The sequence below is a fragment of the Oryza brachyantha genome, chromosome 11 (genome assembly GCF_000231095.2).
Source record: "Oryza brachyantha chromosome 11, ObraRS2, whole genome shotgun sequence".
NCBI lineage: Eukaryota > Viridiplantae > Streptophyta > Magnoliopsida > Poales > Poaceae > Oryza > Oryza brachyantha.
The window spans coordinates 2,135,296-2,156,133 of NC_023173.2; the positions used below are offsets into that span (position 1 = coordinate 2,135,296).

A 20,838-nucleotide genomic window follows, 5' to 3' on the forward strand; every position below is an offset into this window, starting at 1 on the left:
ATCCTCCGCTCTAAGAGAGGCTATAGTACAAAAAGTAAGCAACCGAGAATGCTAGTGGGAGGGCCTAGTAGGCTTGCCCCCAACAAGAGTCAACCTTAGTTTGACTTGAGTTCACTAGCAATAGTCAGACACCGGTGTGCTAGACACAGGTGAAGAGGACGAGAAAGGCGGCCTATTGGTACGTTGCTCATGGTACTACCACTTGAGGCAGTACTAAATTTGTCTGACATTCCCTATCAAACTCGCGTGACATCCTTTAATTATTATACGCTTGTCAGCACATGTCATCCACGCATGTTGCCATGCATAAAGAGACATGACCATCGCGTTGAAAGCAGCATGTAGAGCGGTTAGGTTGACTTTGGGCCCTAAACTTGGAACGCTTTAGGTTCCTAAGCTAAGGCTCAGTCCGGACACATTGCTCAGGGACACAAGCCCGAGGTGAAAGGCCCATGGTGTAGTTTTAGGGACACAACTCATATTCTGACCTCAACCGCCGATACTTAAACACCTTGAGGGAGAGGTCAATGTTAAGTTGGTTTTCCTTAAACACCTTGAGAATATAGATATTGTATGCCTACATACTAAACAAGATAATATATAATATATATCTCTACACTCAAGATGTATATCTTATACGTCTTTATAATTTGAGGGAATTCATAATGAACATGGACCGTCCTAAGACAGTTGTCGTGGAGAACTCACTGTCGTAGCACTGATGTGCAATACCATATAAGCGTATATATGCAAAATTCGTAAAATTCAGTAGGGTAGAATATAATGCTATAAGATACCGTAGAAACCTACGAGCATGAATTCCATATGCACATCGAGAAATAAAAATAATAAATTTTATTTACGCTGCATAGGTACCGTTTGTTGTCTGGTTTTATTAATTTTTGTTTTTGTAGTTGTAGATCGAATTTAGCCTTGTGTATTTGTGAGCATGCGTTCGTCCCTTATGGATAAGATGTCTGTATGTTAGGAGCTTATAATGTGTTTGAAAAAACCAAAAAAAAAAAAAACCAACGAAGAGACATCAGTTGACCAGACAGAGCAAGTGGCGAGAAGGCAAAAGAGGGAAAGAAAAAAAAAGGAAGATACTGTGGGCCCCACTGGCAGTTGGTCAACGATCGAGGCTCCCACCCAACTCTTTAACTCCCATGAAATGTCTCACCTCGACCGCCGAACTGATCGAGCAAGAACCAACCATACCACTCGCGCGCGTACGTCTCCGCTTCGCGCCTCTTCTTCTCCTCGATCTCGATCATCTCCACCGCCGGCGAGATGTTGGGGGAGCTCATCTCCAAGATCCTCCTGTAAGCAAGCAGTGAACATTTCTCTTCTTCTCCCGTAGCTTCTTCGATCGCCGCTCTTGCACGCATGGTAGCTGTTCGAGTCAATGCTTGGCTGAGCTAGCTACGTCGTCGGATCCTTGGCCTGCATCGATGGTGTCCCTTATTGTTCGTGATTCAGCTGTTCTCTGAATTCTTTGGCGATCGATATGCTGCAGGGTGCTGTTCGGGTACGCCATGCCTGCGTTCGAGTGCTTCAAGACGCTGGAGACGCGGCCTGACGACGCCACCATGCTCCGTTTCTGGTGCCAGTACTGGTCAGCCACATACTCCTCGTCCTCTTCCTCCTCCTCCTCCTTAATAAATCAATCAGCTTAAAAACATCGCTCACAAGTCACATATTTAAGAGCGGGACTTCTTATGCTTCAATCCTTCGGTTTTGGTTGCATGTTACATGATCTTACACTGCGAGGTTTTGAACCATGCATGTTGAACTTTTTCTGCAATATCGTAATGATCATGACGGCTTTCGATGTTTGTCTTCGATCTCTCCTTGTTCTTGCCTTTGCCTCATTGATCACATGGCAACGATTTAGGAAAGGAAATTGTATTTGTTTAACAGTTCCGCGTTTGTTCTACATTTATTCGTCACTGAGACAGCGACATAAATAATTGTTTGAAAGACAATGCTTTTCTGCGTATGTTATTTTATTTCTGTAGTAAGCCTTGATTGACTAAAGTAAGGGATTAAGGGAGGTTTCCTAAACTGCCATGCTTTGATCGATTTGCTTAATTGCCAAGTGGGGCTGGCTTCAAATGTTAGCTAGGATGGATTATATTAAGAATATTGAGTTGTATGCACCAGTCAGCTCATCCAAAAGCTTAGCCTGAGAATGATGGGCCGGCAATCGATTCGTCCTTCGATAGATAATACAATTTATTGTCGTCCCCTGACATTTTTGTTCAAAATATTGGCATTCGGACACGCATAGATGTAAGGGTGATTGTTTGGATTTTTTATGAAAAAACCAAACGACATATTTGCAAATGAAAAATAATTTATAAATAAAACTTTTATATATGTATTCTTAGTGATCTAAAAAACCAATGCTGAAAAATAAACTTTGGTAAACCTAAAAAAATCAACTTCAAATTTAAAGTTGAAAATTTAAATTTTAGCATATAAACATAAACAAAACGAAAAGATGGGGGTGCCGTGATTTACTAGACTCTAAAAAAACTTGCTAGCTAGCAAATTGTTTTTATTTTAAAAAACATCAAATTGTTTTGATTGAATACCATTCAAGCTTAGATATTCATCTGGAAAAACTGGTGCCATTTATAATAGGTTTATAATCAGTTACTACTTACCAGTCCTACCCCTGATATGGCATGTTTTCTGAAAAATAAACTGACGCTTCACATTCTGAAGCTCAATATCTGTCTTCCTAACGTTTTTTTGATTCATACTTTATTACTTTTCAGGATCATAGTATCCATGGTGATAGCTTGTGAGAGCTTCGTCTCATGGTTAGTCCAATCTTTCTGCAAAGTGTAATTTTGGAAAGGGTTTCTGCAAAGTGTTTTCCCTTCATAATCCTATTTGATAGTAAGCTACATTTATGCTTGGCTACTGTTATCTGCCTATGACAGGATGCCAATGTATGGAGAAATTAAGCTAGCTTTCTTTGTTTATCTGTGGTACCCCAAAACGAAGGCAAGAAAATACATCTCATTGTTATACTTCCCTCTACAAATAATGACTCAATGATGACTTTGTTATAGCTGAAGAAAACAGAGTAATTATATCGTCTTCTCACTTGGAGAGATTGACTGTTTCTTCAGGGTAGTGATGTCGTGTATGACTCCTTCATTCGGCCTACAGTGATGCAATATGAACCAAATATTGAGCAAAGGTTGGAGCATCTGAGAGCTAACTCTGGCCAGCTGATAGCATTCTACATCAAGAATTTTGCTGACAAAGGGACAGCTTTCTTCATGGACTTCCTGCGTTATGTTGTTTCTGAGAGACCTGAAGCATCAAATTCAGAGCAGGTAACAATCTTCCTGTACTCCTTATATCAGAACTAAATGTAGAATAGTTGTCATGGAACTGCTCTTGCAGATAGAATCTGATTTTACTGGTTAGTAGAGTGAATAAAATTGAACTGTCTAGTAGTCCTAAAAGTGTCACCAAATTTACATCCCCATCAGTCCTTTCATCATGTACCTAACATCTTAATCCCATCATAGCACAAGAGATCCCAACCAGATATGTCCAAATCACAGGTTCCCCAAACCACCGAAGCCACCAATCCAGAGCTAAGCCAGACAACCTCCCCTGAACCTATGACACACAGCAGCTGGTTTTTCCAATCTGAAGAAACTCCCAACTGGTACCCAAAAAACAAAATGCCACAGCAATTAGAGGTCTCCTCCCAATCCTGCCAAATCAACCTTTCCCAATTCACTCTCTCAAACAGACAGACAGGGAGCATTAGGAGAAGAAAGGAACAATCAAAATCTGCTACTAGTCTTTTTCCTAGCTTCTCCCCAAACTCTGAACATCTCTGGCCCATGCAAAGCCGCTGTCAGTTATCACAGATTTGGCTCGTATCCTGGCCCCAACCCAACCCTGACAGCGACCGGCAACCGGGATGCTTGCTGGCCGACGGCGACGACGTGCCTCCTCCTGCTCCGGGACGCACAACCATTGAAGCATTCCCTTCCACATACCATTTGTCTCTGCTTCTGTCCGTGTTGGCTGGACCAGGACGTGTGTGATCATCACACACTGATGATGCATTGTCTGAAATTCTGGCCGGCTGCCACACGCCGACACACCTTCGTCTTCATGGCCAAACGCGCGTGCATGTGCTTCCATGTGCACGAATCTTGATGCGGTAGATACACTGTACCTAGTGACACTCTTGTGGCATGTATAACGGTAATTAGTAATTAGTTGACTCTTTTTCATGGCCACGTGAGTGAATAAGATAACATGGATGAAAGAAAAGTGAGAAGAGAGAAAAGTTGTTGTTATGCATGACAATAATTTAAAGTCTACTCTTTATATTTATTTAAAGAAGTTTTGTTGTATGTGGTAGATTAAAAGGAAATAATAGTAATAAAAATATATTTGGTAGTATTAATGAATAAAACCATACTCGACTATACCTTTGTACATACACTTATAATATGAGTTACTGTCACTAACGTGGACGAGGAAAGAGTTAATATTAAGTTCTACCTTTGAACTTACCGTTATGTTTTAACTTTATTATACGGAAAATAGTTGTAAGTCCCTTCGTTTATTGCATATAATCTAAATTGCTATTATCTTTTTGGTAAGATATATTCTTAAAGTGGTAACTTGAGATATCATATTTTTAAGTCTAAAAATATAATACGTACAAGTTAATTTGAGGTACTAAAATTTTACACTAAAAATTACTTTCTCAAAAAACATAAAATTTCCCAAGATATATAACCAAGGAGCATGCAAATTTAAATATGATTTCTAAAATCCTTATAAGTCCTGACAAAAATAACAAATTGAACTCTTACTCATACGCCTATATTCACAATCATATTGGCTATTTTCACTAGAATTCATATTCAAACTTATAAGAGTTTAGAATATACTATTTTTTTGCTCTCTTTTTTTTGTCCGTTTCACGCTGATGATCAGCTTGATTTTGGGTCCATGTGTTGCATGTGCAGCAGAGGAGCAGTTGGTCGAGCTGGAACCCATTCGCCAGCCGCCGCCGGGAGCCGTCTCCGCCGCCGAGGGAGCGCAGGTTCAGCGGCTCCGACCCCGACGACGCGCCGCCGCCGCCGGCCATCGCCGACGTCCTGCGCGCTTCCCTCGGCGGCGCCATGCCCCGGCGACCGCACAACAACAATTAACGTCATGCATTAACAAAACGCAAAATTTAATCCAGCAATGCTTGCAAGCGCCGCCACCCATTCCAGATGGTGACTCGTTGTAAATACTAAAATAATACTACTATTAGTAGTACAATGGATCAAACCCTAAAGAAAATGCAATACGAATGAGAAAAAAAAAAAGGAAGAGAAGAAGAAAAAATACAGAGAAGATGGGCACAATCTAGTCCAATGTGGAATGAATCAATGATGGAACAGTCATGTCTGAACTAGCTAGGAAGCAGTGGTGTGATTGTAAGAAAGAAATGCCTCTTTTTTTTTTTCTTTTGGATGCGTGTTGTTTTTGCTTGGCATTGTTGATTACTGCACCAATAATGCATGGAGTCATGATGAGTTTCACAAATGCACTCATGTTAACTAATCAGATTTAGTAGCATGCAAGTCTTTTTTTTTTCCCTCTTGTTGCTAGCAATTATAATTATAACATGTATTTTGCTTTTCTGAAATGAATGTATCATATCTTTCTCACAATTAATCCTATTCCTAGGAGAAATATTTACAGCAACTAATTACATCCAAATTAGGATAAAAAACAAATTTTTCTGCTCTAAATAATACTAGTACATTGTAAAAATAGAAATAAAAAAAGGGAAGCAAAAATCGATCAAGCTAGCTAGAGACGTGCGGGCATGTCTCGCCAGAGACGGAGGAGGGGTCACCGTCCGAAGAGCGCGCCGACGAAGCCGAGGCAGCCGAGGAGGAGGCGGCAGAGCGGGCCGCGGCTCCGGCGGCGCCTCCTGCCGGCGGCGTCGACGTCCCTCGCGGACGGCGTCAGCTGGAGGTAGGCGTACGCCGCGTGCTTCACCAGCGGGTGGCGTATCATGTGCACGTCCCCCCCGCCGCTGCCACCGTCGGCGGCGGGCGAGCTGGACTTGCTGGACGCGGCGTACTCCGGCGACGACAGGATGTCCCGGAGGCTGGTGTACCCCCGCGCTCCTCCTCCGCCGCCGCCGGGGATCTCTATCTCCGGCGGCGCCCACCGCCTCCGCATCCCGGACCCCGCCCGCTTGGCTCCCGTCCCCGCGCGCCAGTGCCGGAGATCGAACTCTCCGCCGCTGGTACTAGCAGCAGCAGCAGAAGTAACACTAGCACCGCCGCCACTCTCCCCGTTCATCGCCACCGGCCCGCCCAGCCGGCACCGCTTCCTCGCCGGCGACGGCGACTCCGCCACGGCTGCCACCGCCGCAATCATGGCAACAAACGGAGCTAGCTAGCAAGACGCGCGGCGTACAGCTTACCGGGATTGTGCAGCACGAGAGGATCGAGTGGAGTCAAATCGAAGCGAAAAATCGCCGAGGAGGAGGAGCTCTCCATCGAGGTGGACGACGACTTCTTCTTATTGCAGAGATAGAACAGTGGGAGGCCGGTATGGCCCACACGTCAGTGGGTGTATTTATTTTTCCAAATAAATTTGTGAAATTTGGGGCGAGACGGGATAGGCTGTGTTTCAAAATAAGATTATTTTGATGTATTTATGTTTTATCAAAGTTTATTTCTGAGTTATTGCATTGAGTTTGAAAAAACAAGAAATAAATACGTTAAAAAATCGATAAAGTATGGATAATTGTATTAAGATTTAATAGAATGAAGTTATTATATTCTATTTGATTTTATATTGGAACATAGTAAAGTAGTATGCATGCTGGATGTGGGCGCCTAAGAAATTATTGGTTCCACGTCAGCTCAGTCCACGGCTAATCCAATTTGAACCTTGATCAATTGCGAATTGTTTTCTATGTTTTCTTTTTTCTTTTTTGGTGTGCGAGTGTGACCAACCGAAAAATGCGCGAGTAATAAATTGAGCAATAGCAGTATATTACTACTTAGTCAGGTTTCGAAAAAGAAAATCAATAATAAGGGAAATTAAATTCTGAAGGAGAGAGCGAAAAAAAGAGAGAGGAAGTGAGGCGATGCAGACAGACACGTGCGAAAAGGAGCCAAACGAAGACTATTTCAAAAGCGGATCGCCATCCCATCCGCTCATGATGAATCGGACGGCCAGGATCGGTCGAGAGGTGCTAGTGGCCGCCCACGATTCTGGTCTTCTGGTGGCGCGAAACGAAGCTGCAACTAGCGATCTGTAATTATTTTTTTATTACTACTATTTATATTTTAGCAATTTCCTCATTACTCCATGAGCTGCATAAAGCGTCGTCCTTTTCACGATCTAACACCATCTGAGTGGTGGGCCCAACGATCTACGCCGGTCCAACTCAGCATAACTCTTTGGATTGTTTCACTGCAAAATATGATATTTCCATGTTTATTAGTAAATACTAAAATTAAAATTAACGGTTTTCTTCTCAGTAAGCTCACTTGTTAATTTTTAAATTCTAAATTGTTTGGACTACTTTTTCAATCCCTTAAGTTGTCTCATTTTTCGCTTATGCTGTGCTTATAGCTAAATTTTGATTTTCAAAACTTATATTGGGGATTGATTTTGGAGTTTTTTTTTCAGTCCTACTTATTTTCTAACTTTTTGCTTTTAGATGGTTAATAGCATGTATATAAAAATTATACCTACAAATTATTTTTTAATCAAGAATAAGATATTCTATTATGCTAATTAAAAAAATGAGGCTGTATTGACTTACCAATCTCTCAAATGGTTGGAATTATAGAAATCAACACTTGAGTGCTTATATTAGGATACAAAATTTTAATTATATAAATGTTTATATTTTGAAATGGATGTAATAATTATTTGTTCAGTGTTTTTTCTTGTTTGGCACTTTATAATACACTGCTTTTAAGAACGAAAAGAAACAAAAAATCAGGTGCAAGTAGCTAGTGCCGGTTGACTTGTTTCAAATTACTATCTGTGCTCTCATGGAGCTAACTCTATTTCTTTAATTCAAAACTGAGCTAAAATCTCTATAGGTGATTAGTTGACATGGATGATAGTTTAATTACATTTGAGAATTGAATATCCTGATCCATACAAGACAAAAGCCTGTGTTTCCGTAACATGATTCTTTTCAAATAAAACTATACGCGACATAAATTTTATAAATATAGTACAATGTCATGTGCACATGGCAATAGTGACCACCTTGTTTTATTTAATTTGGGTTTCATATTCTTACAAATCTAATCAATGCCTTTATGATTTCAAACCGGATAATTAATTACTATTACTACTCTGCAACCACAACATAGTTCGTACTAGCTGCAATTAATAGTGGGTGATTCATGGCCACTACCTAATCTCTGATCCATTATTCCTGTAACAAGATCACTTTGAATATATGATCGGTCGGCCATTCGGAGGAAACTAAGCGGTAGTTTTGTCAAAAAGCGACAAACAATTTGCAGCAAATTAAGTGGAGTTGAGACGTTCCAAAATTAAAAGAGAGGGAAATTGAATCTGATCATGTCTCCAGCCGGTGGCAGAAAGCATGGACAGATTAGAGCCACAGCTCCCCGTCTTTCCCTCTAATGTTAATTTGTTGTCTCCTCCTCTTAACTTGATGATTGCTGCAAATTTGTTTTAGGTAAATCATGCCGATATTATAACGTGTGTTCTCTCCGTTTTAAATGTTCGATAAAGAAATTACTCTATTATGATATAAATTTTGTGAAGCCAAATTAATATTATTGTATTAATATTTAAAAACATATTTTTTTATGATTTTATATTTTTTGTCACATAAGTGATATACCAATAGGGTAATCTTTTAAAACTGTTGTATTCTCTTCGTTCTAAGATATTCTGGCCTTGATTAGATTCATACGTGTGTTAATGAATCTAGAAACATATAAAAATAACATGGATATATGAATGAATCTAGGTAAAACTAGAAAGTCAGTGAGTACTAATGAAATAAAGATGTGCTCCATATTGGTAATTAATACTAACTCGCAAAACATATGAGTGCAATGTAATACAGTAATAAAAAAAAAGATGATTACAACAAGCCGGTGCATGGATCGATCAAACCGTGTCGCTTTTTATTCTTCCGTTTACTTGGAAATATCTGCGAATTGGTGGATCTTTTCTACAGTGATTGTGAATTAGAGCACGTGCAGCCAAAGAAACATAAGCCTAGTCAAAGTCAAACCAACCGGCAGTTGATGATGCAGTCATGCAGATAATGGTCGCCCTCCTCCAAACAGTTAAGGAGTCAAATTAATTAACGTCGCTGTTAAATTAAGATAACTACATATATACGGAGTATATATGTAGTATATGTATGTAAGTAAAAAATTCATAGGATTACAAGGAATTAGTATATGTCAGAGTGTAGTTTGTTCTAGTATTTTTCTTGGGCCGCCGTCTTCCTGGGCTGCCTAGAGCAGGGTATTGATCCATCTCAAAAGGGGGGATTTTGATCTAAATTAGCAAAAGAGTCTACCAACGTCCCTCAACTATAATATGAATATTATTCATGCCCTTTAACTGTAACATTAGGGTTTGCCCAAATGTCAAAGTCACGGTAAATTGAGTCTCTCAATTGTTTAGACTATAATTTTGACCTATGTGGCTCCTATGTGACTTATTGGCATGTCTTTATTCTACTGGTAGCTATGCAGTAATATATCTAGTAATGTCAATAATATTATTTCTTCCTACCTCTCCTTTATCTTGCTTGACTAGCATTGCCATCCTTTATCTTGCTTGACTAGCATTGCCATGGCTACATGAGCGACCGGGAAAGGAAGGGGTAGATACCATGGAGTGTCACCTAGCTTATCATAGCACCTGAGGTCAACAAGGCGAGCCAATGCTGCTATGTAGGTCAAAGAGATCGTGTTGGCACTTTCGTAAGAGGCCGAGGTCAGGTAGAAGCCAATGACAAGAAGGGATTGGAGACGGGAGACGCTTGCTGGAGACATCTGTGTGGAGTGGAGATCGAAGTTGTTCACAAACTAGCGCCATTTGCGTTGCCACCGCTTCACTTCTCATTTGCAAACCCTGTCTAGTTGTTAATTGATCAATGAGCATCTAAGAAAGGTCGTCGATCGAGGAAGTACCCTCAACTTTGTCGTCACCGTTACCCGATATAGATGAACCCCTCATGTGTCTTCGTGCTTAGCAAGTTACCATAGCTGCTCCTCTCTATTGGCTGCCCGAGTCTCCACTTGTGGTCCCTTATCTCCTTGCTCAGAGTACACCATGACTAGAGGTTCGATGATAGCTGATAATGGAGGAAAGAGAGAAAGTAGAGAGAAGAAATCAACAGGGCTGCAATATAAGTGGAAGCTCGATAAGCCTGAGAACGAGAGGAGAGGCAAGGGGGTGGCCCTCTCCTCATCAGTCTTGGTGACACAGAGGAGGATTGGCCTCTCCGATAGTGGTGGGGAGAGGAGGAGCTCTTGGGTATCTATCGGGTGCTGCATTTGGTTGTCATAGCTTTGCTTCCTCCACCTTATCGTTGCATACCTCTAGGCCTCATCTTGTCAACACCTATTGGATTTGAAGGCATTGTGGGAATCGGTCGTCTAGATCTCAGGAGGAGAGAAGAGACATTTTTTCTAATTAGACAGTGCGCGTACTATCACTAGGACAAAATAACAGTTTTTGATGACTCTAGTGCCACATAGGAGGCCTCAGAGGACAAAACAACCGTGCAACCCTTCAAGGGACTCAATTTGTCATGATTTTAATAGTCGGGGAACGCTTTATACCCGGTTTTGTTGTTGAGGGATATGAATGAAACTAGTTGAGGGACTTAAGTGGGATTTCTCCCTCTAAATAAATTGGGCAAAAATGTACTCGTGCTAGTTGGGCCACAATTCAGAGAAGCACATGCTCTCAGGCCTTGGGCAGTTAATTAGAAAATATGGGCCTATTTCAGACATACATTCAGGGCCATGTAGTGCATACCAGTAGAAAATAAGGCCTACAACCATCGGAGCGTTTGCAAATTGCAATTTACCAAGTTTCAGCCTTTTTTTTCTTTTAGAGTCCAGCTATAACTTTCTACTCTTCCATTCCCATTTTACTTGTCAACAGTGTTTGGAATAAGGGCTTTTTTACCATACTTAAAAAGTACCACAAGGTACCAAAAATTTTATTATAAATTTTTGGTACCTCAAGGTACAAAGTATCTTAAGGTACCACTATTTTGGTAAGGTATTTTTTCAAGGATGGTAAAAAAGCTCTTGGAATAATGTTGGATTTTGTATTATTATTTGCACGAATCATGAATTCTAAACTGGATTTATATATTCGGAAACAAATCAGCATTTTTTGTGTGTGTCAATGACGTTTCCAATAGCATTTTTTTCATAAAAAAACAAATTGTTGCATATATAGCTGAAACAAGGAAGCATACATATGTGTTGGGCGTGAAAGAGAGGTTTTACGTTGGATTCTACGCTTGATTACTGAATTTTTTTTCTAGTAGTTAAGGGGAATCAAAGGACAATTAATGCATATGTTTATATATCAAATCTTTCACCATAAAGAAGGTAATATATATATATAATGGTAATGTGGCTACGGGCTACATGAAAAGGTTTTGCCTAAAACAAGCAACAAAGATGCGTCGGACGCATAGTTTAGTGACCAAGATGCGACCTGCTTTGTAATCGACCAGAAAATGCCATATAAGTGCTTTCGATGGCTGTGCCTTTACTTTACAAAAAGATGAACAAAATCAAAAAAAACAAACAAAATAAAGCCCTTTCATTCATCATGAAGCAGAGTATTGATGCACCCCGATGGAATTGATCTTGCATGCCAATGTGATTACCAACACACACACACAATCTCTCTGCCTTGCATCTTTAATTTTTCTTTTTTCAATTTGTTGATGCTTTTCCTCCATGCATCTATCTTCTCCTTCCTTTTCTTTTTCCCCCTTTTTCTCTCCAGGCACTTCTTTTACTGCATTTGTATGGAGCTTTTTCGAAAACAATTTTGATTCTAATCATGAATCCTGTCTTTTGTGTGGCTTTTGGACCATATATGGGAGATCGAGGAGATCAGACCAAGCTGATCCACTTTTGACTGAAAACTTGACAGAGAACACAGCTACAGCCATTTTGACCAAACCAGATAAAACTGAACATATAACAATGCAATTAACTGTATCTTGCCTGTCATTTGAGCTATAAGATCAATCTGAGCACTACAAAACCGAACCCAAACTACTGTTTCAATCTGCAGGGGATGGGGAATTTGGCAGCAAGCCTGAATAACATGCAGCTAGCTAGCTACTGCTACTAGCACAAGCAGATCACTGAAGACTGAACTGAAAAGATGCAGGGGCTGCAAGAAGCTGGCTAATCTAGCTTTATTCCAGCCCATCAGCTTTGGTAACTTTTGGAGGCAGAGATGACAGGGATTCACAGTTCCCGATTCTGCATAGCAAATCAAATGCATCTTGGTGGCAGACCAGAGCCGGAGACCAAGGAAGAATTGAGTTCGATCTCATGAGCTACTAGCTGAATATGTGCGTGCTTAGTTCGTTGCTCGATCGATCAAAAGTTGCATGTGTTTATAGCATTATGAACACGGTGATCAGTTGCTGTTCCTTTCTATGAGTGGGCCTAACACTGCAGCGATGGTCCTAATTATTGCTGCACAATTGCAAATACTGCAGTGTGCATGCGCGCATGCAGTGCAGGGCATGAACAGGAGCTGCTGCTGCTGCCTGATGAGATCGATGCTGAGGCCCACACACCAGCTTAATTCTGTACTGATCAGACGAAGAGCGATGCTGATTAAACTGGCAATTTCACTTCTCCAACATATGCTGTAATTATTTTTTATGATTGCACTGAAGATGCGTACGCACGTATGACGTATCCCAGCAAGTGCAGCACTAACACATGCATTCTAGCTCCAACAAGTGAAGAGACTCGCTTCACTAAAATTCTTTTTCAAGAAGGGAAAACACTGACTAAAGTTGTGTTAAAACTTACCCACAAATGTATAAAATATTCATGGGCACCAAGATAAAGTCGTGGCACACTTTGATACGTACACTTTGTAAGATTTCCGTGAGGTTAACGATTTTGCACTCATCTCCGTCTCTTTAAGCATGTGTTAGAAGGCATACCCGTGGGTGATGCGTCTATGCGTGTGAATGGTGTAAAACTAATAAGAGTAAAATGAGACAAAATATCAAAAATTTGAAACATTGTTAGATGATATAGGTAGGCTGCATTCGGCTCCTCCTAAGTTACCCCAAATTCTCTCATTTTTCGTGCGAACGTTTCCTAAACTACTGAACAATGTATTTTTATAAAAATTTTTGATAGAAAAGCTTTTAAAAATTATATTAATATATTTTATATTTTTTATAATTATTAATTAATTAATTAATCATATACCACTTTTACTATTATCAAACGTTTAATATTTTATTTTTCTGTCAAACACGTGCGCGATGCATGGCGGAGGGCGTGTATGGTATTTTTTAATTTGGGTGCATGCCTTCAAATTGTCATCCAATAATAATGACCGGAGTTGATGGATGAAATTAAAATTTTCAAATATTACATTTGATAACTAGATGACCCATCGTATACTAACTTTTAATACTGTGTTTTTTCGCTGGAGTACGGCCGTAGTCCCACCAAACCACAACCACCATTCGAGGCAGATGCAGAATGACGTGGTGGTACTGCTCCCTGATTATAGAGGGAATAATATATAATGCTAATAGCTTTGTACATATACTTGTGGCGCCACATCCATCGGGTTTTGCCACATCTAGCTCCTGAGTTGAGAGAATGCATATGTCTGCCTACGTGGCTACCACACCTTTCTTGCGTTCTACCTTCCCATTCTCACATGCCCTGCACATTCCGTATAACAGGAATAACTAAGGACAGCATGCACCACAAACCAATTTTTTACCTGCCCAAGGTAAAGATATTGCTACCTAAGCCCTCGATTGATCTGTCCTACTCCTACTTTGGTAAAATATAACTATTTCTAACGATGTAATCTTATCCTAAAATACGTGTATTTCTAGTCTTATTCATAATACTATTAATCCCATCAATTAATTTCTATTAAAGGTTATTTTTATTTTATCACATCCTACCCTCCACCCGTCGTATATCCCTCGTTTATTAAAGGGTCGGGTATTATAGTTTTTTTCATCAACCTTAATATCTCCTAAACAACCTAAAAATACTTATATTTTAGAATAGATGCTCTTACCTAGATTCGTATAGACTATTCATATTATAAAAATATATATATTTGTTAATAAATAAATTTAGTCAAGGCTAGAAATCTTATCATATACTTAGAACAGAGGGAATTTTAAATTCTCCAATACATGAAAGTAGTTATTTCTCTATCCTTTTGCAATATTTATCCAGTCGCACGCTACCGAGTTGCTTTATATTATAACGTAGAGTAAAATGTACTATAATCAGTTTTAAAAATACGATTATAAGACCCTCTACCCTTGTTAACCCATTGGGTTGATTACATATGGCTGCTCACGAGGTTTGCCACCTATCCTCTCTTGTACGCAGAGGGTCTACATTTGCATGTTCAAAATTAGAGATTGACACGTCATGCTAAGCGTTTAAGGACAACCAATATATTCGTTGGCCCAAGGTGGGAGAGGCCAGTTTAACCAGGAATAAATCATTGCTGCACTTTAAAATCTAGCTCAATATATGAGAGACTTTCCGATACTTTTAAGTTAGTACAATTTCCCCGATAGATATATGCAAACAATACATGTGTGTCTGTATATAGAGAGATTATAGCTACGGTGAATCATGACTCACAGGTTGTTCTTGAGTTATGGTCAAAAACATATCAAATTATCTACAAATTTGGATTTATATATTCCACCCTCTACATATACTAAATGAACTTTTTTTTCTTAAAGATGTGTGGTTACATGGAAGATCTTTTAAACCCTTGAGATTAATTTCTTGCATGTCAGATGGTTACATTAAGTCGTGTCATTCCATAACGATGTCCATGGTATTTGCTAGGCAACTTTATTTTTTAATTTAATACGCAATTATCTAGAGAGTGTAACAACAATATAGGAGCATATATACTAGTGTGTGTATTTGATGTTGTGTGGGTGAGAGAAAGGGAGATTAAATGATTAACTAGCTAGCTATAGTAATTAATTTAGACATCTCAACCTATGGCACCACCACAACAAAACAGACAAGGACAATTAATCCCCAAACTCTCATGCCATTAGACACTATTAATTATCCCACATATAAGCCATGACTGAATAATTGTAACCTTCACCTGAGCTGAGCTGCAGTATAAGTGAGAGAGCAGCTACACCCAAAAGCACATGTACTACTACTCCACTCCTCCACTAGTTTATGCTTGCTCTTCCTCAACATTATATCATCAAGAACCAACCACCAAAGTGCTGAGCTTTCGATCGCTACCTAGATCTCATCTCCGTCATCACTAGCAGCTAGAGGTAGAGCAAGATGCGGGCCGGCGGCTGCGCGGTGCAGCAGGCGCTGGCGGCGGAGGCGGCGGGCGTGGTGAGGCAGGCGGTGACGCTGGCGCGGCGGCGCGGGCACGCGCAGGTCACGCCGCTCCACGTTGCCAGCGCCATGCTCTCCGCCACGGGCCTCCTCCGCGCCGCCTGCCTCCAGTCGCACTCCCACCCGCTCCAGTGCAAGGCGCTCGAGCTCTGCTTCAACGTCGCGCTCAACCGCCTCCCCACGGCCGGCCCCGCCGCCGCCATGTTTCACCATCATCCCCACCCCAGCGGCGGCGGCGGACACCACGCGCCGCCGGCGCTGTCGAACGCGCTGGTCGCCGCGTTCAAGCGCGCGCAGGCGCACCAGCGGCGGGGGTCCGTTGAGGGCCAGCCGCAGCAGCCGCCGTCGCCGGTGATCGCGTCCAAGGTCGAGCTCGAGCAGCTCATCATCTCCATCCTCGACGACCCCAGCGTCAGCCGCGTCATGCGCGAGGCCGGCTTCTCCAGCTCGCAGGTCAAGGCCAACGTCGAGAAGACCGTTGCGTCGTTGGACCACGCGAACGCGCCGAGCGGCGGCGGTCACGCGGGCTCCCCGAACTCCGGCCATGGAAGGCCCAAGGACAGTTCCAGAGCGAGGGTCGACGACGACGCCATGCGCGTGCTCGACTGCATGGCGAGCGGCAGGAAGCGGTGCGTGGTGGTCGTCGGCGAGGGCGTGGCCGCGGCCGAGGCGGTGGTGAAGGCGGTGATGGACAGGGTGAGCAAGGCGGAGCTGCACCACCGTCACGAGTGCCTCAAGAACCTCCAGTTCGTGCCGCTCTCCGTCGCGTCCTTCCACGGCGCGCCGAGGGAGGAGGTGGAGGCGAAGGCCGGCGACCTCCGCGCGCTCGTGCGCTCGGGCTGCGCCGCCGGTAAAGGCGTCGTGCTCGTCCTCGAGGACCTCGCCTACGCCGCCGAGGCATGGGCCGCCTCGTCGAACAACATGCGGCGACGAACCAGCCTCGGCGGCGGCGGGCAGAGCTACTGCCCCGTGGAGCACGCCGTGATGGAAGTGAGCAGCTTGGTGTCCGGCGGTGGCGCCGCCAGAGGCGTCGACAGGTTCTGGGTGCTAGGGTTCGGGAGCTACCCTGTGTACATGAAGTGCAGGGCTGGGCAGCCGCCGCTTGAGTCCGTCTGGGAGCTCCACCCCGTCGTCGTGCCGGACGGCGGCCTCGCCCTGAGCCTCGGCTGCAGTGAAGAAGCACCACAAGCTACCCAAGCAACAGGACCAGCAACCGGGTGGCCCTTCGTTAATGGCGCCGGCCAGGCGGCGGCGGCGACGGTAAGCCCACCGAGCATACCGTCGTGGCTCCGCCGGTATCAAGATCCAGACCGCACCACACCGGCGAATTGCGCCACCGGTCTACAGGTACATCGATCATAGCCAAGCTTAATGCTTATCCTACTTTCACAAAATTTCAAGATTAATTAGTGCAGTTTATAATTATCAAAAGTAGTGTCGTCTAAAGGAAGATCTCCAATTGTGCAGCTGCAAGATCTGTGGAATCCCATGAGAATGAATGGATCAGCACCACAGCAGTACACATCCGAGCTCACATTGAGCTTCTCCTCGCCGTCGCCTTCTTCCACCTCAGGCTTCACTGGTTGCTACAACGCTAACACGGTGAGCTCCAAGCCATGGCAACTCGAGGCAAGGCGGCAGCCATGGCCAATTCTTCATGGACATCAAGGTCGTCAGACAATGGCGACGGCATACCACGATCAGCCACTGGACAGTACAAACCCTAGCCCTGATCAGTCCAACTCGGTGTCCAATTCATCCGATGGCGGGGAGCCGAAGCGGGCAAGGTTCACCGAGCTCAACGCGGAGAACCTCAAGATCCTGTGCAACGCGCTCGAGAGCCACGTCCCGCGGCACGGCGACATCGTTCCAGACATCGCGAGCACCGTGCTCCAATGTCGCTCCGGCATGAGGAAGACGAAGGCAAGCTCAGCCACCTGGTTGATGTTCCAAGGAAGGGATGGCGACGGGAAGAAGGCCATGGCCCAAGAGCTCGCGAGGCTCGTGTTCGGTTCATACGCGGACCTCACCTCCATCTCCGCCGACGAGCTCGCGTCGCCGTACTCCGATTCCAGCTCCGGCGAGCACACCCTCAAGAGGCAGAGATCACCGGACGGCGGCGGCAGCAGTGGCCATGGCTGCGCACAGAGGCTAAGCGAAGCAGTGCGCAAGAACACACACCAGGTCATCGTGATCGATGATATTCAGCAACTTGGCCATGATTCAGAAGCTACTCTCAAGAAAGCGATCGCGAGCGGAAGAATGAGAGCGTGCAACGGCGACGAGATCGATCTCGACGACGCTATCATAGTGTTGAGCTGCGAAGAGGAGTTCGATTCAAGGTCTAGGGCTTCATCCCCTCGTGTCAGGCAGAAGCTAATGAACACCAACGACGATGAGGAAAGCAGCAGCAGCTCGGAGAAGGAATCGGAAAGCTCACCAAGATGCTTTAGCTTGGATTTGAATGCGTGTCTCGAGGATGAAGAAGGAGACGATCAGAGCTTCTTGCTTGACAATGGTGTGGGGATTCATGAGATTGTTGATGGTGTTTTCTTCTTCGGGTTGATGGGAGATTTGTGACATTATCTGCTGCCTTAATTGTCCATTAATTTCATCACTCAGCAAATTAATTAATTAACCTAGAGTAATTTTCGTTGGTCTTTATTTTTTTTCCCCTTTTTTTGTACCAAGTTGAATAGTAGTATTAGATATGCTGTGAAAGCATTTGCGTGTATTTCCACGGTGGAAATTAATGAGTAGAACTGTAGAAGGAAAGCAAGCATGTACATCTTTCTTTGAGTTAATGACAATAGTTTCTTCTATATATAGGAGTACTTACTTTAACTATGTTTACGATGGTTTCCTTAATTTCTGTCAGTAATAATTAATATATTGAAAACCCCTTGCAATATATACTTAAGCACCATATATATATGCATGTGCCACTTATTAGAGAAATAACATTTTCTATACCTAGTGGAGAAACTAATTTAGTTGGGAGTTCGGACAGTGCTGGACACTCATGATAGCTGATGACAATGATGTCTGCATACATGTAATTGAATTAATTAATAAATGTTGATGTCGTCTGTGGAAACATGCAAAAAAATCATCAACCATAATTATATACATCTCTATAACGTTCTGCTCCCCACAAGGTGGAATATATATTGTTCTTTATGTATTAATCTCACCACGAAAATATATTCTGGAATATATCATGCAATCTCTTAATGTGATCTTATTACTGGAGAGGGCTAACTAATTAACCACCTTTCAAACTAAAGCGAAGACTAACCCAAGACACACGTGAACTAATGTAGGATGCAATTAAAATTAAGTGCTTGCCACGACATCGACCTTACCTAGCTAGTTTGACAATCATTCCAAGCAGTAATACCTCATGCATAAGAACTACATCATGTTAAGACATTGTAGACCCTAGCTAATTATAGCCCCTAAACTAGATTAACCTCATATGTATGCATTAGGTCAGTCTCAATATATAGTTTCATGGCATAGTTACCCATACTGTAACTAGGTAACCTAGCCAGATGAGTTTTATTGGGATAAAACTTCTCTCTCATCTCATGAAACTCTCTCATTTAATGACTCTGCTAAGTCAGCAATTTTCCTGATGTGTCACTCTATTTAATATGCATGACACCCTATGAAACATGTATGGAGACCAGTCTTAGCCTTAATTCATGCGTTTGGTGCTATCATGGAGACCAAATTAGGTACAGACGTCGTCGTTGCCAGTCTCTGGATATGATGCATCACTGCTTTATCATAAAGTTTTAAAGAAAAAATATACACCCAGAAATGTTATCCCTAACACAAAATTTTCTACGAAGGAGAAAGGAGTCCTCGTCACTAAAGAATTTACCAGAACAATCGTTGTCCAATATCGATCAAAGTGCAATGTATTTGCTGGATATGCATGGGCCAAGTGCAGCTTCGGTTTACAAAATAATATTCCTAAATATATTCTCCTAGTTGTTCACAAATCCCCTTTTCTTGCCAAAAGACAAATTTTAATTACAACTACATAAATGCATGATTTCAGCAATAATATTGGGTTACCAGCTGTCAACTGAAAATTCATGATTAGAATATATACATGTATGAGATATATGATCCGAATTTATACAATATATTTGGGTTATATGACATTAGTTTCCTAAATATGACTTTTAGTCTTTTCCTATTATGACTCTTTCTCTTTTGCTTCTTTATATATTCCTTCTAAGCAATAGTGCAACTGCCCGTTGCATTGTAATTAAATCCTCGGTATTGATTTTATTGTCGGTTGGTGGGCATAGTTTTTTCGCCAAGTTTTCAATATAAAATATGTGTCTTTAGTGTGCATCTATTTTTTCTAACAACATGAGAGTTGTAAATATATATAGGAATATCTATTGATTGTATTAATTGTGATACCCAACCATAGTTAGAGTATTGAAAGAATATTATATGTAATATACAATATAAAGTAACTTAAGTGCATATTACCCCAATATAAGTACATCTACATTATTTAAAAAAGATAGATGAATTAAGGAAACGAGCATATGCATAAAAATTAAATTCTATAATTTCAAAATTATTAGTTTTCAATAAATATTTTGGAATTATTGACAAATAAATAATAAATATATATGGTTTATACATTTCTTAATATCGTTTCTCATGCTCAACTTGAAGCTATTATATAGTTACAATTAAGATAATTACAATACAATGTATTGAGTTCTATATATAATTTCCAATAAAATGCTACATTTATTTCACAATGTAAGACTTTCTAGCATTTGCTAGAATCATATGGATATTAGTGAATCATATATATATATATAGACACACACACACAATATATGTGAATTAATAGATAAATTCAGACGTAGCCAAAATGTCTTACAGTATAAAACAGAGGGAGTATAAAATATATTTTAAAATGTATCATCTAGTGAATTACTATTTAACTACCAATTTTTTCAATGTAGTTTTGCACTTTTGTTCAGAGCATCCTAATACACAACCAACAAATTTGAACTTTGAAACATAATTTGGAGTTGACTTTTGGATTTTTTTTTCACTGTATTCTGTTTTCTAGCATTGGGTTTTAAGTTACTAATAACACACA

At 41.7% G+C, this 20,838-nt stretch overlaps 3 protein-coding genes across 4 annotated transcripts; 2 read left to right on the forward strand and 1 right to left on the reverse strand.

The window, feature by feature from the left end:
* Window positions 1–1,204: 1,204 nt before the first annotated feature.
* On the forward strand, window positions 1,205–5,705 carry LOC102699720 (putative HVA22-like protein g). Of its 2 annotated transcripts, none has more exons than XM_006662684.3 (6): window positions 1,205–1,322; window positions 1,517–1,615; window positions 2,784–2,828; window positions 2,952–3,015; window positions 3,144–3,353; window positions 5,022–5,705. In XM_006662684.3, the coding sequence occupies exons 1-6, from the start codon at window positions 1,291–1,293 to the stop codon at window positions 5,205–5,207; spliced, it is 636 nt and encodes a 211-aa protein (XP_006662747.2). In that variant the 5' UTR covers window positions 1,205–1,290; the 3' UTR covers window positions 5,208–5,705. The 2 variants fall into 2 exon arrangements, with proteins under 2 accessions (XP_006662747.2, XP_015697871.2); XM_015842385.2 differs by having other exon boundaries at window positions 5,025–5,705.
* Window positions 5,706–5,806: 101 nt separating this feature from the next.
* Window positions 5,807–6,670, reverse strand: LOC102712306. Its single transcript, XM_006663165.3, has one exon. The coding sequence runs from the start codon at window positions 6,436–6,438 to the stop codon at window positions 5,902–5,904; it is 537 nt and encodes a 178-aa protein (XP_006663228.2). The 5' UTR covers window positions 6,439–6,670; the 3' UTR covers window positions 5,807–5,901.
* Window positions 6,671–15,564: 8,894 nt separating this feature from the next.
* Window positions 15,565–18,481, forward strand: LOC102712584 (protein SMAX1-LIKE 3-like). Its single transcript, XM_040528972.1, has 2 exons — window positions 15,565–17,039; window positions 17,160–18,481. The coding sequence occupies exons 1-2, from the start codon at window positions 15,633–15,635 to the stop codon at window positions 18,270–18,272; spliced, it is 2,520 nt and encodes an 839-aa protein (XP_040384906.1). The 5' UTR covers window positions 15,565–15,632; the 3' UTR covers window positions 18,273–18,481.
* The last annotated feature ends 2,357 nt before the right edge of the window (window positions 18,482–20,838 follow it).

Excerpts from the sequence above, each read along its gene's own strand:
- LOC102712306 (XM_006663165.3), bottom strand. The coding sequence starts at position 6,438 with ATGATTGCGGCGGTGGCAGCCGTGGCGGAGTCGCCGTCGCCGGCGAGG.
- LOC102699720 (XM_006662684.3), top strand. The coding sequence starts at position 1,291 with ATGTTGGGGGAGCTCATCTCCAAGATCCTCCT. Across the intron at positions 1,616-2,783 it reads CGTTTCTGGTGCCAGTACTG|GATCATAGTATCCATGGTGA; the intron begins GTCAGCCACATA and ends ATTACTTTTCAG. Across the intron at positions 3,016-3,143 it reads TGTGGTACCCCAAAACGAAG|GGTAGTGATGTCGTGTATGA; the intron begins GCAAGAAAATAC and ends CTGTTTCTTCAG.
- LOC102712584 (XM_040528972.1), top strand. The coding sequence starts at position 15,633 with ATGCGGGCCGGCGGCTGCGCGGTGCAGCAGGCGCTGGCGGCGGAGGCG. Across the intron at positions 17,040-17,159 it reads ATTGCGCCACCGGTCTACAG|CTGCAAGATCTGTGGAATCC; the intron begins GTACATCGATCA and ends CCAATTGTGCAG.